The sequence below is a fragment of the Coffea arabica genome, chromosome 10c (genome assembly GCF_036785885.1).
Source record: "Coffea arabica cultivar ET-39 chromosome 10c, Coffea Arabica ET-39 HiFi, whole genome shotgun sequence".
Taxonomy (NCBI): domain Eukaryota; kingdom Viridiplantae; phylum Streptophyta; class Magnoliopsida; order Gentianales; family Rubiaceae; genus Coffea; species Coffea arabica.
In genome coordinates this window covers 11,558,194-11,577,703 of record NC_092329.1, presented here as the reverse complement: position 1 = coordinate 11,577,703, position 19,510 = coordinate 11,558,194, and the positions used below count along the sequence as shown (strand labels likewise).

The 19,510-nt window shown below is 35.6% G+C and overlaps 2 protein-coding genes and 2 long non-coding RNA genes across 5 annotated transcripts; 1 reads left to right on the top strand and 3 right to left on the bottom strand.

Annotated features, from left to right (window-relative positions):
* Window positions 1-1,426: 1,426 nt before the first annotated feature.
* LOC140016152 (beta-amyrin 6-beta-monooxygenase-like) lies at window positions 1,427-4,073 on the bottom strand. Its single transcript, XM_072069570.1, has 3 exons — window positions 3,022-4,073; window positions 2,107-2,294; window positions 1,427-2,001 (listed from the first exon to the last, which is right to left on the bottom strand). Exons 1-3 carry the CDS (start codon window positions 3,965-3,967, stop codon window positions 1,702-1,704), a joined length of 1,434 nt encoding a protein of 477 aa, XP_071925671.1. The 5' UTR covers window positions 3,968-4,073; the 3' UTR covers window positions 1,427-1,701.
* Window positions 4,074-9,643: 5,570 nt separating this feature from the next.
* LOC113715218 (uncharacterized) lies at window positions 9,644-12,132 on the top strand. Of its 2 annotated transcripts, XR_003453868.2 has the most exons (6): window positions 9,644-9,810; window positions 9,976-10,075; window positions 10,562-10,665; window positions 10,716-10,939; window positions 11,189-11,659; window positions 11,840-12,132. It is a non-coding gene; the product is annotated as an uncharacterized lncRNA (long non-coding RNA). The 2 variants fall into 2 exon arrangements; XR_011822596.1 differs by lacking the exon at window positions 9,976-10,075 and having other exon boundaries at window positions 10,562-10,939.
* Window positions 12,133-14,204: 2,072 nt separating this feature from the next.
* Window positions 14,205-16,178, bottom strand: LOC140016275 (uncharacterized). The gene is made up of 3 exons (XR_011822631.1): window positions 15,802-16,178; window positions 15,566-15,700; window positions 14,205-14,947 (listed from the first exon to the last, which is right to left on the bottom strand). It is a non-coding gene; the product is annotated as an uncharacterized lncRNA (long non-coding RNA).
* Window positions 16,179-16,516: 338 nt separating this feature from the next.
* LOC113713727 (beta-amyrin 6-beta-monooxygenase-like) lies at window positions 16,517-18,933 on the bottom strand. Its single transcript, XM_072068519.1, has 3 exons — window positions 17,922-18,933; window positions 17,290-17,477; window positions 16,517-17,065 (listed from the first exon to the last, which is right to left on the bottom strand). Exons 1-3 carry the CDS (start codon window positions 18,865-18,867, stop codon window positions 16,766-16,768), a joined length of 1,434 nt encoding a protein of 477 aa, XP_071924620.1. The 5' UTR covers window positions 18,868-18,933; the 3' UTR covers window positions 16,517-16,765.
* Between the last annotated feature and the right edge of the window lie 577 nt (window positions 18,934-19,510).

Genomic DNA, 19,510 nt, shown 5'->3' with positions numbered 1-19,510 from the left:
ATCAAGTGCAATTTTTCCAACCCAACCTTGAGGCAGGAAATTAAGCAAGTTAGCGGTTGGGAGAGGGAAATTCCATTAGGGAACACAATGACAACCACTTCGCATTGGCAGGAGCGTAGCGATCACAACCAAGTGTCAGACAGTAATTAGCAGAATGTGTCGTACGTACACGCTTTACACGCATGCTTTCTTTGTGTCATTATGTCCGCTTTGAACAATGCAGATGCGTTTACACAGGTAAGCGTGGTATCCTTGTGAGGTGTTTATTGCGTACAAGGAAGATGCAAACTCGGGGGAGCGGTACGAGGGGAAGGAGTGTAAACGTAAGGTTTCGGATTCGAGTCCTCTTGTTTATATTTAAAAAAAAAAAAAAAAGAAAGATGCAAACTCTAGATGAGGAAATTTGCCTAAAAATGATGTATGGGTGGTCATATTTATTGCAGACATTGCTGCTATTGCCCACAATATTTGAATAGCAAGGAATTATGCTATTTTCTTTGTCAAGAATAGTAGTTCAGCTTATGCACTTGCCTTACCGACCAGATTGTGGAGGATATTTAAAAAAAAATTTTTTTTTTTTGGAGATAATCTGCTACAAAATTTTATTTATACTAACAAGTACATCATATCTGTCTTGCATTAGTACCTAATTGTTGTGCTACAATCTCTATACCCAACTTAACTGTTTGGGACAATAGTCATATGATAAAAAAGTATTGACTTTCTCAAGTTCTCTCTATAAGGTTTGGAGTCTCCTTTTGAACCAAAAAAAAAAAAACGTTGATGTGTTTACAGAGACTAATTGCCTATCAAACTTAGTTAGATGAAGAGATACAATGAATCTAGCCATACTAGATACTGATATCATGGATAATCCGCCTAACATGTTATGAAGCAGTAGCAGGATTTTGCCGTCATAATTGCAGTATTTGGCTACCAGATGGAGAGAAACTTTGGAACTCTCTGAGGAATGGAACTTTGGATTTGGCTATATTTCTTAGCTGTTGAGAGGATTTCTTTGGTTCCCATTAGAGTAGCAGTGCTGTACTATTGTGCTGGCCTTGTTTGGAGGGTTTTGTCTCCTCCTTGAGTATTATTCATTTGCATTCTGCCACCCAAATCATCAAGAGGGCTGTACTGTAGTATCGTATGCTATTAATTTGTAAAATTTTCCTTTCGTTTTTCTATTGAAAGGACTTTAGACACCTATATGAATCAAGGCAGTATTTTTTTTTTCTAAAGTTGCTAACCAAACTTCATTAAATTTCAATTGATCGATGAAATAAATCTACCACACACTGATGATATAAGAAGCTAAAATGCAAATATTTGCAGATTTGAGCTACGGCTTCAAGAGAGAATTTGGTTTGATACCATGACCAGATACTGTGAAAACTAAATGACACAAAACAAATGAACCAAGGACTAGTTGGAAAAAGATGTAGCATATGATTAATACACCAACTGTTACACGTATATATGGTACAATAAGTGCAAACAGGCGAAGGTCCCATGTAATAATAGCTAAGAATCTCTCGTGACAGAACACTTGCTATTTTGAAAAGTTATGTAATATAGTGTAACATGAGATCGAATGGGTAACATAAGACCCTAAGCCATGCAAATATAGATTGATTATAGGATCAATTATTGGAGTATAAATGTAAAACTTAAAATACTAATTACTTAACTAAATAATATTTAAACATTGTGGCGTTGGAGTCGAACAGGGAGACCATCCACAGGAGTAGGGGATGCAAGATTTATTATCTTCTCATCAGGAATTAGCTTCTCCATCTTGAATTTGGTCACCACATTATACATGAACACTAGGATCTCCAGCCTTGCATATTCTTTTCCAGGACACATCCTTGGTCCTCCACCAAAGGGGATGAATGTGAATGGTGCCGGTCCACTTCCTTCAAATCTTGAAGGGTCAAATACGTCTGGATTCACAAAGTATTCGGGATTTTGATGCGTTGAATATACACTCCAAAATGTCTGAGAAAAGATTTCAAGTGAAGAAAAAGTATTAGCAGAGTCAACATCACTGCTAATGAAAGAATCTGTATAAAGATTTGTTTGTGATGTGTTCATACTATATACCTTCCATCCTTTTGGAATGGTGAAACCAGCATAGTCAAAATCTGATTTTGCCTCTCTAAAGGCACCTTGAGCGGGCGGGGTTAGCCTTAATGATTCACGTCCTACATTCCAAGAGTAGGTCATCTTCTGGATATCCTCCCAACTCAAGAGGTCGTCTGGACCTTTGGACTCTGCAATCTCCATGATTTCTGAAACAAGCACAAATTCACTTTGTTTGAGTTGGTTGACCTAAGAGATCATCATCCACTTCAATATGCAGAGTCTTAATAATTATATAGTGTCGTATTGAATGATGAATTTTTTTTTTGCTTTTCCTCTCTCTAAAGAAAAGAAGCACTGAATAGTTTCTTTCAAGAAAAACTTTGGGCAAAAAGTCGCTATGAAAAGAATATTAGCCATCACTGAACAAAAGAGAGTGTTCAGTGCTATATTCAAGAAAGACTTTCGGAAAAAAGTCGCTATCAAAAGAATATTAGCCATCACTGAACATTAGAATATTAGTCTCAACTTTTAACATAATCAAAGGTCAAAGATTAACAGAGGGGTGCGGATTAGGTATAACAGTTGTGGAGAGATGATTCTCTAGCACAATTAATTTGATACATCATAGGGGCACGAAAGATGTTTTGGGCAGTTAAACTCTTTAAGAATAATATTTGGAAAATGGTACTCCTTATATCTTTGTGACTTTACTTTTCGTGTTCAGAAAACTTGAATGGTATAAGACATTTCCTTCACCAAAAAACGCGAGATTACAGTGAAATGAGAGTAAAGATTATAGTTTGACATTTCAAGCATGACATGCATTTCCTGAGAAAAATACAATGGGAACCTGACAAGAAAGGGCATATGGAAAAAACACAAGGCCCCAGATCAAATCAAAGCATCAAACCTTGGTGCTTTATGATTAATTACCTTGGTAAACCTTATCATAGATGTGTGGAAGCTCCGAGAGATATTTCAAGACGAAGGTGGCGGCACAACTTGTTGTGTCAAAGCTAGCAACCAAAAGACCAACGATGTTATTGCAGATCTCCATTTCGTTCATTAACTTGCCATCTTCATCCTTGACAAGAATCATGCGTGACAACAGGTCTCTTCCTGCAGAGGACTCGTCTTCCATTAGCTCTTTCTTCCTATTTGTAACGATTTTCAGCAGCTCTTCACGTACTATGTTTCCTCCTTTAATAGCACCGTTGTAAGCTGTCCCGGGAAAGTCAAGTGGGATGGAGAATAACCCGTTCATCACGCGAGCAAACGGATCAGACAATCTCTTAACATGCTCAGGATCTTCAATGTTCATGAACAATCTGCAGGCAAGAGCAAACGTATACTTCTTGGCTAGATGGTAAACCTTGACTTCTTCGAAAGGAGCCCATTCGGCATCCAGATGTTTACGGGCCATGGCGTCCATGACCGGGATGTACTTCTTTAGAGCTTCAGGTTTGAGGATTTCATGCAAAAAGCTGTGCTGAAGGGCACCTACTTCTTTCATGGGAACGTCCACATAAGAGGGGAAGAGCAAGGCCTTCCTCATTGATCGCGGCAACCATGAAGTAACAGCCTTGTCTTCGTTGGAGAACAAGAATTTGTTCCCTGCAGGGCCGCAGAATACGGCAACTTTCTCCCCCATGAAGGAGGTTTTGAAAACTTGGGACGAGTACTTGCTCATTCTCTCCTCGATAAATTTCCGAGGGCCTCCGGAGGCAAAATCTACATTTTCCCCTAGAACTGGCCATCCTAGATTCCCTGGAGGAAGTTTGGCTTTGCTAAACTCTGGATTTTTTATTAACAAGAAAAGATAGAAAGGAACCAATAGGGCTAAAATTGTGTACAGGGAATAGAGCAAAAGGTCCTCCATTTTTCTCAAGATTTGCTGAGAAAGATGGAGGAGATCTAGAGTAAGTATACTACTAGCTAGAAGTTGGATGCTTTGAAGTACTGATCAGTGAGGAGATTATATATATAGAGAGTTTATTTGGCTTGTGAGACTTAGTCTTCCGTTCCTATTGTAAGAACTTCTAACAATGAAGAAGTCGGTCAAAAAAAAAAAAAAAAAAGGAACAATGAAGAAGTCAATAGAAGGAAAGAAAAGAAGTCATTCTACGTAGGAGTATGAATTGAGGAACGGCCTGTAATTAAATACTTGGCTGCTTGTAGGGCAGAAAATCTTGAGGTCATAGACTCATAGCACTCCAGGTTTTTAAGGTTAAGAAAAAAATTAATCAAGTCAATGGAAATGAACTTAGGTTCATACTAATATTCCAGATCCCCTATTAAAAGTTCTAGAGAAAAAAAATTGCTAAATGGCCTTCAAACTTTCATGCTCTTATACTTTTAACCTTTCAACTAATAAATATAGCGGTTTGCTCCTTGAACTCTTAAAATATACACTTATGGTCTATTGAAGATTAGTTAATTTTTAAATTTCAATTTTAAACATCTTATTTGATAAGTTGTTGCATTAAATAATTTGATTTGTAATTTGAATTCTAGTTTGATAGAATTTATCTTGTAATTTAATTTTACTTATATTGATAAAATTTTATCTTTGTAGGGCAGTTTATCATGGTTCTTTTGTCAACTTGAAATGTTGGAAGGCATTTTTGTCAAAATAATAAAGAGAACAACTCCAAATTAAGATTTTCATACTTAAGACTAGTTAGGCAACTAAACTATAGATCTTGAATCTCCATCATACGAGTAGTTTAATGGACATTGGAAAATTTGACATCTATTGGGCCTTGAAGTTAACGGAAAATTTTAACTAGTGCGGAGTTGTTTCAAGAAAGAGCGGATTATTTCATGTCAAATTCTTTCTTGATTTGAACTCCCCTCCTCCAAAAAATATTTTAGTACAAATTTAAAAGATTTGGTGAAGAATTTACAAAATAATGGTAGCAATACCATCTTTGACTTATTATCTAGTCCTATCTAGTGAGATGAATACAAAATCGAAAAAAAAAGTCTAAAAGTGTAATATCATCAACATTTGATATGAATAAAGTAGTGATTTTCCCCTATTCAATTGTAGGGTTAGCAGACCTAGATAGAGGAAAAAGATTGAAATTACATCGTTTGGGGTCGGGATGTTCAAATTTTGGAAAAAAACATGAAAAAATTGCCGATTCGATCTGGATTGGATATTCAATATTTGCAATTGGATATTCAATCCAGAAATGGGTAAAGCATATTGAGAATCCAATCTTTAAAGTTTGGTTATATAGTTTTTAAATGATTATTAAAATTCAATTTCCAAATATCCAATTACAATCTAACTTACGGATTTAATATGTTAATGCCATATTATAGGCATTATATAACTACTAATTTATTATGTTATATACTAATCGACTAGTGAATAGTGTTATAAGTTGTAAGTTATTACTTATGCTTCTATATCCCTATTCTTTGAATTTCGACGAAATTCAAGATTTTTTTACTTACCATTAGAATTTTGGATATCATTGAATTACCAGTTATCCTCACAAAAATCAATAAACTGATATCCAATTTACCAAATTAAAACTGAACAATAATGAGACGTTAGTGAATATCATTAGCTTTGAGATACATTCGAGTAGATCTAACGGGTCAAATTGATGGAAGGGCTACAAGAGCACACTTTTAAGAGTTTAGGGGCCAAAAAGATGCAAGAAAACAATTGAAGGGCTAAAAGTATGAGTCAAAAACAATTCTAATCATGTCAAGTCCGTATGGAGCAAATCCATATAGATTTTTTTTTCCCTGCAGCATAGTATGTATACCATTAAATTATATGTACTACAAGAGATGATTAACATATTGTTGGACTACAAATCAGTGGCACCAATAATCTCAGAAGAGGACTAGGGACCATATACAATTCATGCCCCGACACTGTAAATTAACTTCAATAATAACAATTATCTATCTTTGAATAGTTCAAAAAACAGATGATGCAATTATATGACTTGGCTGTTTCATCTCCCTTTTCTTTTGTAATTCTGTTATACATGAATAATAAATGGCTATTTACTTGAGCTATATATATATATATATAGAGAGAGAGAGAGACACACACACATATACATATATATATATATATATTATATTAAAAATAGCTTGGTCCTATAATAAGCTGCCTTGTAAGAATCATTTTATGTCACCCTTATCGTGGAGAACCTTCAATTCGCTTATATGGATGAGAAGAACCTCTACCTCTTTATAAATACTATAGAGAAGACAGGTTGATTAGTCTTCTTAATTCAGAGACATAAAATACTAAAACAAGTTTTTGATGATGAAAGGAGAAATAGAAAATTGATGATGGCCAAGAAAAGTCCCTATAAGCCTATAACATGCCCATATTTATTGACTGAGGTTTATAATTTGATATCTCATACTATTAAACAACTAGGCAGGTTTGGAAGGGGAGGGAGTGTAAGCGAGAGATTCTGCAGTCGAGCCCTCCACCTACACTATTAAAAAGAACAGTCTAGTGAAGCGATGTACAAAATTGAAGGGCAATTATAACCTAAAATTTGCCATGCCATGCGTATCTAAGTCATTTTGATTAACTAATAAGAAGTAACCGTTGAGTGCACGAAAATAAATGTGGAGTGGCGAAATCAATAACTAGAAATAACCATGCACGTATATTTCTGCTGCTTAGAATTGAGATTTCAAGATTTTCTAGCTCTCCTTTCTTGCTTTAAACACGAAGAAACTGCTTTTCCTCCACTTCTTTTCTACCTCCATGTACAATTCTAAACTGAATTTTTAAGGAGCTTTGATCTTGATAAGATTTTGACGTTAGGGAAAAGAAAAAGAAGAAATACAAAAAAAAGGACAGGTGATGGCAAAAGAATGGACTAAGTTGTCCTGGTTCTTCTAGTAATTAGTACATCTGTCTTCATCTAATTGAAGCTCAGAAATGCAACGAAATTGACTATGATGGTTGAAAAAAAAAGGACTATTTATCCCCATATGAAACAATACGACGTCGAATAGCGTACTATAATAGGAGCATGAAGGAGATTTTTCGTATTTCAAATCACATTTTCTTTTTATTTATCGGGTGTGCCCCAAGAAACACTTTTTGTTCAAATGGGTTAATTGCAATCTGTCCCCTGTACTTTGTTCCTAAATTGTCAATTGAAATAGGAAAAAAAAAATTGGAATTTCAGTCTCTGATGTTTAGCACACGTGCAATTTTAATCCTTAAAGTTTTTGTAAAAACAAATTTGATTTCCAATGTTTTCCACCTGCACAGTTTTAGTCTCTAAAATTTTGGCAAAAACAAATATGGATCCCAATTTATGGAAGTTAAAGCAAATTTAGGACAATTAAATTTTTTTTTTCTTAATTACTGAGGGAATTTAGTCATGTACAGTCTTGTGCCCATTAAATTGAAATTAAAATAAAGAATGAAACTAGTGGCTTACTTAAAAGATAAAGTTAAGGACTAATAACTCACATGTGAGTAATTAATTAACCGATAAATAAAGAAATTTGTTACACTACAAAGCAGAAACCAATCCAAGCACCTAGTTCATGGGTCCGTATCTAATTTTTACTCTCTATCCTCAATGATCCCAAGTAAAAATCCCTAACCCTCAGTATTTTCGTATTAATTTTAACAAAATCTTTTTCTTGTTTTCTTGGTTCAATAGTTATTCACATGCCATCACGTGAATTATTCTCATTGTTTTAAAGTTAATCATTGTTTTATTTTATTTTTAGTAATTTAATTTAATAAACACGTGAATAAATGTGACTAGATTCCATCAATAATTGAGAAAATTTGCGAATTGTCTTAAATTTGCTTCAAATTAGAAATATCAGGGACTAGTTTTTTCTTTGACCAAAATTCTAGAGACTAAAATTGCATAGGTGCCAATCATTGGGGCCCGATTTGTTTTTGTGATATTTTAGGGATTAAAATTATACATGTACCAAATATTAGGGATCAAAACTACATTTCTTCCATTGAAGTATTATAGAGACTTAGATAGATTTCTCCCTAACCATCGCAATAACCTGATGATCCATCCAACAGGGCTGATCTTTTAGGTTAGGAGACAATAAACACCTTTGCTCAAATGAAGCACCCAAATCCCAAATTTCACCCTTCAACATGAATATGATTTTGTGTTAATTAAGTATTGATGTGTTTTCTCTCCATGAATATGATTTTGTTTTTTGTGTGTTCACTGAGAAATGATATTAATTTGAACAGAGAAAATAAATTGACAATTAGATGGATGGCGGCTCTTGTGAAAATGATGCAATTAGCTTATTTGTCATTATACTTCTGTAAGGCCAACTAACTTTTACCTTAACATCCAATTAAAGGTGAAATCGAGCCGAGTCTAACTCGAGTAGTGACGTACTTGAGCTCGAACTCAACACAAAAATAAATATTGAGATCAACTCGATGATAATCAAGGCAGACTCGAACTCGACTCAATCAAGTTTGATAAGCCATTTGAGCTCAATATCGAGTTGAGTACCGGAGCTCAAGTACCTGACAAAACAATCTTGCTGTCACTTGTTAGCTCGCCTCGTTCTTGCACAATTCCTAATAATCTAAAGAATCTACACTTTGTATCTGAAATGCAGCACTACTAATTTGTACTAAACAGTAAACTAAGTTGCACTAAATATTTGAATTAAAGTACATTAATATCAATTGAGCAAGATGAATTGCAATGCAAAGAAACAAGACTTAGAAGCCAATTAAAGTCTTGGAGCCAAGCAAATGGACAAGACTTAGAAGCATGCCATTGCTTCTTTGAACTTTGAAGGACAAGGACATCATGGCCATGATCAATAACCAGAAACAAACGCATGCAATACAGTGATAACCAATTTTTAGGCCTTCTCAACAGATTCCAACCAATAACCAGAAACCAAGTATGGCCATGATCAACATTCAAGCATTCTAGTTTCTAAATTCAGAAATTCAGCAAAAAAGAAACAAAACGGCAGACAGATTCCAAAAAAAAAAAAAAAAAAACCACACTCATGTAGAAACTAAGTGGCCGTGATCCACATTAACATTTTCAGCAATATGCACAAGTAACAACCTATTCTCAACCTCATTAGAATTTCACAAAAATAGAAACAAGAGTGCAGCCAATTGAAAGGAAAAATTAAAGGAAATTTTCTTGAGTCTAATGAGCATTTAGAAACTCCTGTTTATAATCTGGTAAACCCAATAGCTTGTTTGCTCCTTATGCATCTTCAAATTTTGATGTACAGTCACTACAACAAAAATGATCTTTCCTGACATGCCTATAAGGACACTTGATGGTTTATGTCATTATAGCACTTCTATCATGACATTTGTTATCAACTCAATAATATATACTCTATTTTTATTTTATTTTATTTGATATAAAAATAATAATGTGCTTTTAGACTACTTATCATGACACTTGAGAAAATGTGAGATACACCCAAATTAAAAAAAAAAAAAGAAAGACACTAAACTAAACGACATGGCTTGTTTTGGCGGAAGATTCATTTGCCATGAAATATTCAAAACTTTCAAATTGCCGGCCAAAAGATTTTGTCAAATTTTGCTTCATCTCATCTCTCTCGCAAGAAACACTCTCTCCTCAACAAATTATCCTCAGCAAATTATCTCTAGCCAAAACACTTGGAGTTTTTTCTGCTGAATCTCCCTGCAAACAAACTTTCCTTGCTTTCCCATTGAAGGTATGTAATTGCATGGTAAATTTTTTTTAATTTTTTGAGCAATTAGATAATGTTTTTGCTAAATGTCACCGTAAAGAAGCTGTCCATTCTTCAAGCTTTCCCATTACTGCTACCATTTATTTCGAGCCAAACAAACACAATCCAATTGCCAATTGCAAATTGCAGCAAATGAGAGGAAAAAAATGCTTCTGTACCTGCACTCGAGTACAACCCCCTTACTTATATGTTTGTGTACATGGCAGCCAATCACTATTTTGCATATGAGGTAATGTTTAAGCTTTTTTCTGGACATTATTAGCTATTTTTGAAGCTGTGTACTCTATTGTGTTGAATTATGAGGGTTAAGTTTCAAAGTTTGCCCTAAATTGATTACATTTGAGATTAGTCCCATCTGTTTGAGATTGAAACGGATATAGTAATAGTTTATGATTTGAGTGCACTTGTTGTTCAGCTTTGTTCCTCTCGATTGTCTACTTGATTCATGTGACTATTTTTGTTATGCACTTACTGCCCATAACCTGTTTGATAAAATGTGGCAACATAGCAAATGGACACTGTACTTGGTTGGCTTACTACTTAATATCTAGGTTATCTTGTGAGATTTTTGTTGACATATATATACACAGGTTTCCTTTACATATTACACATGTTATAGTCCATTGAAAATGAACATAGTGCCGGCAAATTGCTGACTAGCCATGGCTTTTTAGGTTGTCATTGATGATGCTTAAATTTGTGAATTTCTATGCAGCCAGAGAAGTCCTACTCAACACAGGAACTTTGCCATCTTCTAGGAACTGTAATTGTGAAGAAGGCATGGGTGCAATCTATATTGGGTGGGTCCTACTATCATAGGTATGGTAAATACTAGAAAATTTTTTATTGGGTGGGTCCTACTATCATAGGTATGGTAAATACTAGAAAATTTTTTATTACTTTCTATACGAAAGTCACATGTGCACACAGTGTGTAAACAAAACACAGTATGATGTTGAAGTTATTGATGCTGACCCTGTGAAAGTGGAGGAAATGGCAAAAAAAAAAGGCAATTTTTGATGAAGATGATGTCGACAAGTTGGAAGAAAGGCCTCTTGTTCTAACCATCATGGGACACATGGACCATGGGAAAGTAAGCAACAAAATTTTTTCTTGTAGTTGGTTTCAAGAAGCATTATGTGTGTCGCCAGTTAATGGATCTTTTTTGAAGTCATTATGATCTCATCCCATGAAATAATTTTACCTTTCTTTGTTATTTGATTGTTGCCTATGAACATTTTGTGTGCTTCCAGTTAATTGATCTTTAGGAGAGTCATTCTAGATTTATTGTCCCATAACAATCTTTAGCTAATATATTACTGGTTTTCTTTTGGGTTGGCAGACCACACTTTTGGATTACATCAGGAAAAGCAAGGTATGAATCGATTATTTTTATTGATGTTCACGTTGAGGTACATTTTTTGTAATGCCATTATGATTTGATGACTTTAGAAGAAGTACCTTATTCTGTCTTATGTTATGATACTTGAATAGCAGGGAACTAAATCTTAGACAACCTACTGAGTGTGTTTGGATAGTGGGTTATTTGAGATATTTTTACTGTAGTACTTTTTGTGATATGATGTATGTGAGATAAAAAGGTAATTGGGAAGATAAAAAGCTGTATTGGAAATTGTAATGGTGATGTAAGCAAATATATTTGGGGAAATAACCCACTATCCAAACACACAAACTGTATGTGGCAGCATCTGAAGCAGGTGAAATTACTCAAAGCATAGGGGCATACAAGGTACAAGTACCTTTTGATGGCAAGCCACAGACTTGTGTTTTCCTTGACACCCCTGGACATGAGGTAATTAATGATGTAGCACTGGTTCTAACTTTTAACTGCTTATTCATGCAAGTTTTTTTTTTTTTTTTGCTTTTTTAAAATTTTTATGTCAAATGCTCTTCTTGGAGATTTTGCAGACATATCTTAAAAGGCCTTTGTCAAGATGAATTATCTAACATAACTATACAAATGGTTGGATAGGCATTTGGAGCAATGAGAGCTCGTGGAGCCAGAGTAACAGACATTGCTGTTATTGCAGTTGCTACTGATGATGGAATTCGACCTCAAACAGAAGAGGCCATTGCTCATGCCACAGCAGCTAGAATGCCAATTGTTATTGCTATAAACAAAGTGCGCTTGCATTTATTCTGAGATTTTCCACTGTATGTTGGCTTGTATATCATTTAGTCTCATTTGCATTCTGCTTTTGATGTATGAAACATGATGACAAATCTCCTCTTGCTTATGGGAGTTGGCATTTTCAGTTCTCATAATCACAGTACTGCTCAAGTTTGATGTTTCTAGATTTTTACATCATAGCATATTATCTTATATGCATTCTGTTTTTTGGGATAATTTTAAAAGTCCTTTGAGTTTCTGATTAACGGAATGTAGAGCAGGAAGCACTACCTGTATGTTGCTTCTATTTAAAGAAAAAAAAAAAAACTCCTGGCAATTAAAAGTGTCAGCATAGAATTCGATATTCTAATGTTGTACTATACCTATCCTAACACTTTCAATTATCAAGAAAAGAGATTTTTGTTGGTAGATGGGATGTTATAACAGCATAGTTTTCCTGACATGTTGAATAGTATGAGTCTATCCCCACATTGGAAGGGACAACACTCGCCCTAGGTGTGAGGATAGATAAAGTGTCAGGTTAGATTATCTATACTGACACTTTTAAATGCCGTTAAAGGCTATTTTTGTTGTAGTGAGTCTGCAACACCTAGCCAAACACAAATGACAAATCAACGAACTTATGTACAATTTAAAGTTAAAATTTGAACACAACTTAAAACAGATTAAGAACAAGAAAATCAGAATTCACAAAAAAGATGGACTTGATTTCCAGCAGCTTATTTGCTCCTTAGACAACTTTAAACATTGGGAAGCTCATATTTTTTGAGAGCTTTCTGTGGTTGCATTTAGGTGGTGGAAATGCAAATAAACCTAATTTATCTTACTAATAACAAATTTATATAGATATCATTTACTTTCAATTTCTTTTTGACTCCGTGTAAATTTTATATCAATCGCCGCCTGCACACATTAACATTTGGACTGTCTCTGGAGCAAGTGAAGTGCAGTAGGAATCAATCACCCTAGTTTTGACACTAAAGGTGGCCTCAGATATGATGGTAGTGATAGGAATGGCCAATACATTAGCTGCTAGCTTAGAGAGTACCGGGTATGTTGACCAGTTAATTTTCCACCAATCTAAACAGTTGAAATCCTTTGAATTTTGCCCAGTAGACTAGCAAGGCTTGTCTAGGTAATCCACCAATCGCTCTTTTGGGGCTCATTGGACTCGAGTTCAACACAATACTCATCCAAATCATCCCAATAGTCAACACTTGCTCAAGGTAGATACACTATTTCAGATGCAACATTTAATGAACAATCTATCCCCACACTTCCACTAGTAGCCATAACAATGTACTCATTATAAAGCTCAAAGATGGCTTTTCAAACGTTTGTGATATTCTCTTGAGATTCATATGCAGAATACATCTTAAGGAAGGCGACCTCTATTGCTTGCATTTTCTGTCTTAGATCCAAGATACCTGCAATGGATATCAATAAATTGAACTCTTTCTAGTATTTGTCAAACTTGAATTTCATTCTTGTAATCATATCCCAGATGAAATCATCTCTATTATCCACTTGTACATCGAAAAGTTTCTTCACCTTTAGAACTTTAGGGAGGAATAGGTTGTTAGTTGGATACTCATTCCCCGAAATTATGTGCGTAGCTATGTAGAATTTGTCTAAAATGGTGCATACTTTCTCAACTTTCTCCCAATCTTCTGAAGATGGACAAATCTCATAAAGGTGCTCTCGAACTTGGAAATGAGGAAAAACCTCCTTATATTTTATAGCACAACTCAACATTTCATGTGTTAAATTTCACCTTGTCCTACAATCATGGAGTAATTTTTTCCTAGGAATTTGTAGGTGTTGAGCAATTTCTACAAATAGCAATGCCCTACCATCAGACTTGTTCACAAAATCCACATTGTCTTGGATATTTTTACAAATATCTACTATCTCTTTCAGGCCATCTTGAACCATAAGGTTCAAGACATGGGCGTAACAATGAACATGAAATGGCTTTCCTCCACTAAATAGCTTCTTGCATTTGCCGAAATTATCTTTCAACAATTTCACGGCCAAATCATTGTTCGAGGCATTGTCAACGGAAATAATGTGAATTTTTCTCTCAATTCCCCACTTCTTTGCATACTTGAAAACTGCATTCGAAATCTCAACTTCTTAACGAGGTAGTTGAATATGAACAAAATTTAACACCCTTTTCTAAAGCTTCTAATTTCCATCAATCCAATGCTTGGTAACTACCATGTATTCAATTTTTTTATTCTTTGATTTCCACATATCGGTTGTCAAGGTCGCTTTCTGTACATGCCTTCGCTAGTTCTTCAACTACTTTTTTTTCTATTTCATACACATATGTACAATCTTTTATAACTGTCATGCGTGAGATCTTCTACTACTCCAGCCACCCACGTTTCATCATTAGGTTGAAACCTTCTTCCTCCAAAATTGTGAAAGGGTGCTCGTGCATCAAGATCCAATGTGCAGCAGCATCTCTCATTACTTCCATATCGAATTTGCCCACGTGCAATGTTTGTACAGCTAGAAAACGCTCATCCGCCTTCTGAAAGTTTATCTTTATCTGCTACTCGGCCTTCTTAAGCTTGGCTTTTCAAACGGAACAGTTTTCTCAACGCCTCCATATGCTGTTGGTTTGTTTAGTTTTGCCCCAATTTAGTTTCTAGCTACATATGGCATAATATATGCCATTGTCTTCCAAATCGTCGAAGTCGTCCCATGTGTCAGATGTTTTATTCCTTTTAGGTACTCGAAATTTACTATCATCTTTAGCTGCATCTTCTTGCTGCCTATTGGTGTCTTCGGTTCCTCCTTGTTGTGTTTCACCATCCACAGGAGTAGGATCATAGGTGTTACGGCTTACAAATACTGGGCTGTCAATCATGACTAGTATGGATGAATCTGTCCCAAACACACATGGCATTGAAGAAACCTTGGAAGGACTAATAGACATACCTTAAAAAAAATTCAGCTTATGAATCCCATAATCTAATTATGAATGCTGAAATAAAATGCTGTGGGAAAATTATTAAGTAAAAATTAGGTTTTATAAACTAAACATGTTTTAAATGCTTTATTTTTAGATAGTATTCTGCCTGGTTTAGGAAGTACTAAAAGCTAAGGAAATGCAAGTTAACTTCTATTTTCATCATGATAGCAGCTTATGTACGGGCTTTTAATACTAATTTCCATGCTCAAAATATCTTTATTCAACAGGTTTCTCCGGCTGATTGCTGATCAAAAGCTCCACCAAAATTAGGAACCCAAGCTCGGAACTTGAGCTTTCTTCCTATAATTACAACACAGGTCGACTATAACAAACACGAACTAAAGCTATCCTTCCCTATAAAAGCAACTCTGTTTTCTGTTAATTATCACAAAAACCATGTGCAACTTGTCTTAGTTGTACAACCACGACCCAAAAGGTACATAAATAGGACAACATCTAATTATACTAGCTTGTTAACACTTAATATTGCAATTCAGATGTATAGGCAAATTTCTGAAATCAGTGCACTTTCACATCAAAGAAAAACCCACAAGCATGTTTAGAGCCAATGTCAAGAAACTTACCAATTCTCGAAGCTGTTGCACAAACTACCGAATCGCTTGTTGAAGGAATTGAGCTGCCCTCCATTTCTTCAAAGTTCCAGTGCAGCAATAGAGAGGGAATGGGATATGCAAATGGAATCCATTGAATTGCAGCCCCTAATTTTTTTGTTAGGGTTTCCGGATTAAAAATTAATATCAAATTTATCAAATTTAACCTCATAATTCAAATATTTACTACACAAATGCATAATAAATACCTCAATTTGTCTAATGCAGCTGCTGAAATTGGAGGGTTTTGATTTGATTTCAAACCCTTGCTCAAAGGTCGGCCGCTGCAACCTACATTTCGAGATCGCAGTCTTCAAGTTCAGGAGAATGAAGAAGGAAGATTAGCTGAAGTGCTTAAAGCTCCAGATGTCGCAGCTGATTTGTGAGTCGTGAGAGTTAAGAGTGAGAGACTGAAGACTGAAGAGGAACGAAGAAGAAGAACGTAGGAGTTTCTGTTTTTTTGTTTTCACTTTTCATCATTTCATTATATTGCTCAAGCCAAATTTACTTATTCACCTTCATTATTATCACAACGTAACTGGTTAAACTCGTAAATATTGTAGCTAACAATCCTAAAAGAGTAAATTAATAACTGAAATATATATATAACATAAATGCTACCGAGCTCGAGCTACTCGTCGAATTCACAATTCCTCCTACTAACTACTTGAGATAGACTCATTTGCTCTAGCGAGTAGCTCGGACTCGACTTGAGCTCGAATTTGACTGAGCTCGAGTCAAGTAGTTAACCAAGCTGCTCGCGAGATCGATTCAAGCTACTCGATTCCTCTGCACCCCTACATCCAGCTGGTTTCAGTTTATGAAAAGTTTGAGATACTATGGTATATATAGCAATTGATAGTTTAGGGAAAAAGTTTAATAATCAACAGTCCAGATTAAATTTGTATAAAGCTCTAAAGCATCTGGAGGAACAAAGCCATCTTTTACACATTCTTGACAAGGGATATAGAATTCGTGTTTTGGGGTGTACACCTGTACATGGCTTGGACATTATTTCGTGCAGTCCAAAATGGCAATTGTTCAAAAACGTTTCCCCTATAGTGTCTGTCAACTGAGTAAAAACTAAAAAGTAAGAAAAATCCCCAATAGTAGTACAATTTCACGCTATCAAAATTCAAATGCATGAAATTCTGGTTAAGGAAATTAAAAAATTCAGGCATTGCGGCGTCGGAGTAGAACAGGGAGACCATTGACAGGAGTAGGAGATGCCAGGTTTATGATCTTCTCATCAGGAATTAACTTGTGCATCTTGAATCTTGTCACCACATTATACATGAACACTAGGATCTCCAGCCGTGCATATTCTTTTCCAGGACACATCTTAGGTCCTCCTCCAAAGGGAATGAAAGTGAATGGTGCTGGTCCACTTCCTTCAAATCTTGAAGGATCAAATACGTCTGGATTTGCAAAGTGTTTGGGATTTCGATGTGTCGAATACACACTCCAAAATGTCTGAAAAAGATTTTCAGGAGAAGAAAATTGATTAGTAAAGTTAGTATTAATAAGTAGATAAATGTGTATCAAAATTCTCTCAAAGATTACAATGAAATCTATGATTTGATTTTCGAGTCCTCCCTTCTCCTCCTTCCTTTCTGTTTTAAGTTTCACAATCTCTTTCACACCAAAATAACAATCTTTTTCTTTTTTTTGGTTCAATCAATGTAATCATATCGTACCTTCCATCCTTTTGGAATGGTGAAACCAGCATAGTCAAAATCTGTTTTTGCCTCTCTAAAGGATCCTTGAGCTGGCGGAGTTAGCCTTAATGATTCACGTGCTACATTCCAAGAGTAGGTCATCTTCTGGATATCCTCCCAACTCAAGATGTCGTCTGGACCTTTGGATTTTGCAATCTCCATGATTTCTGTAACAAGCACAAATTCACTTTGTTTGAGTTAGCTGTCGACCCATATATATATATTACCGACCACAGGTTCAATGAACTATTAGTTATCTATTTATTTTTCAGTCTATACTGTCGGCCAAGAGTGAAGAAATCATTCCACTTCACTTTGTTTTCTTCTTTTTAAAGGAAAACTTTCGCGAGGAAGTCACTATCAAAAAATGTTAGTCATCACTTAACAGAGAATATTGGTCACGAACTACCACAGTCAAACGAAAAAACTTTAAACAAGGGCTGATTGATTAGAAAGAAATAGAAAAGTAAAAATTCTGCCTTGACGTTTCAAAATTGACATGCATTTTATGACTTGCAAAAATGTCAAGTTGATGAGTATAATGAATAAGAAAATGCACTTGAGTTGAGAGCCGAAGATGAAAAAACCTCGGTACTACACGATTAATTTACCTTGGTAAACCTTCTCATAGATGTGTGGAAGGTCCAAGAGATTTTTCAGCACAAAGGTGACGGCGCAACTTGTTGTGTCAAAGCTGGCAACCAAAAGACCAACGATGTTATTGCAGATCTCCATTTCGTTCATTAACTTGCCATCTTCATCCTTGACAAGAATCATGCGAGATAACAGGTCTCTTCCTGCAGAGGACTCGTCTTCCATTAGCTCTTTCTTCCTATTTGTAACGATCTTCAGCAGCTCTTCACGTACTTTGTTCCCTCCTTTAATAGCACCGTTGTAAGCTGTTCCGGGAAAGTCAAGTGGGATGGAGAATAACCCGTTCAACACGCAGGCAAATGGATCAGACAATCTCTTAACGTGCTCAGGATCTTCAATGTTCAAGAACAATCTGCATGCCAGTGCAAAAGTGTACTTCTTGGCTAGATGGTAAACCTTGACTTCTTGGAAACGAGCCCATTCGGCATCCAGATGTTTACGGGCCATGGCGTCCATGGCCGGGATGTACTTCTTTAGAGCTTCAGGTTTGAGGATTTCATGCAAAAAGCTGTGCTGAAGGGCGCCTACTTCTTTCAATGGTGCGTCCACATAAGAGGGGAAGAGCAAAGCTTTCCTCATTGATCGCGGCAACCATGAAGTAACAGTCTTGTCTTCGTTGGAGAACAAGAATTTGTTCCCAGCAGGGCCACAGAATACGGCAACTTTCTCCCCCATGAAGGAGGTTTTGAAAACTTGGGACGAGTATTTGCTCATTCTCTCCTCGATAAATTTCCGAGGGCCTCCGGTGGCAAAGTCTACATTTTCCCCAAGAATTGCCCATCCTAGATTCCCCGGAGGCAGTTTGCTTTTGTTGACCTTTGGTTTTCTTGTCAACAAGTAAAGATAGAGGGGAACCAACAGGGCTAAAATGGTGTAAAGGGAATAGCACAAAAAATCCTCCATTTTTGTTCTCAAGACTTGCTAAGAAAGATGGAGGAGTTTACGACTAGAGTAAGTAGACCGCTTCTACAGTGAAGTTGGATGATTTGGAGTTAAACCACTGGTCAGGGGTTTATATAGAGATTTGTTTGTTGCTTGTATGACATTCTAAAATTTCTTTGGCAAGAATTTCAAATAATGAAGAAGTCAAAAGATGGAAAATGAAAAGAAGAAGTCAATCTTTAACGACGCACCTTTCAATAAATCATTGAGGAATGGAGCATTTAATAATCGAGGAATCGGACATAATTAAATATTTTGATGCTTTCTTGAGGGAAAAAATGTTGGGGTCATTTGATTGCAGGCTTTCAAGGTTTATATAATAATTAACTAGACCAACATGGAAATCAATGCTAGTTTCATACTAATTAAGATTATCCGATCAATTTTAATATCCTGTGAATGCCGTATGTATGAAAGAAACTAGCATAGACTCTTCTTGCATTGCGTGTACTTTGGAAAAGGGGCTAAAATTTGTGTAGCAATTAGAGTATAATGTACTAATAGATACTCAAGTAATACTTGGATTGTTTTTAGTTTGGTATAGTATTGGGATCCTCAGTGCCACTTTTCCGGTGACAATTTAGTGCCACTTTTATATTTATGT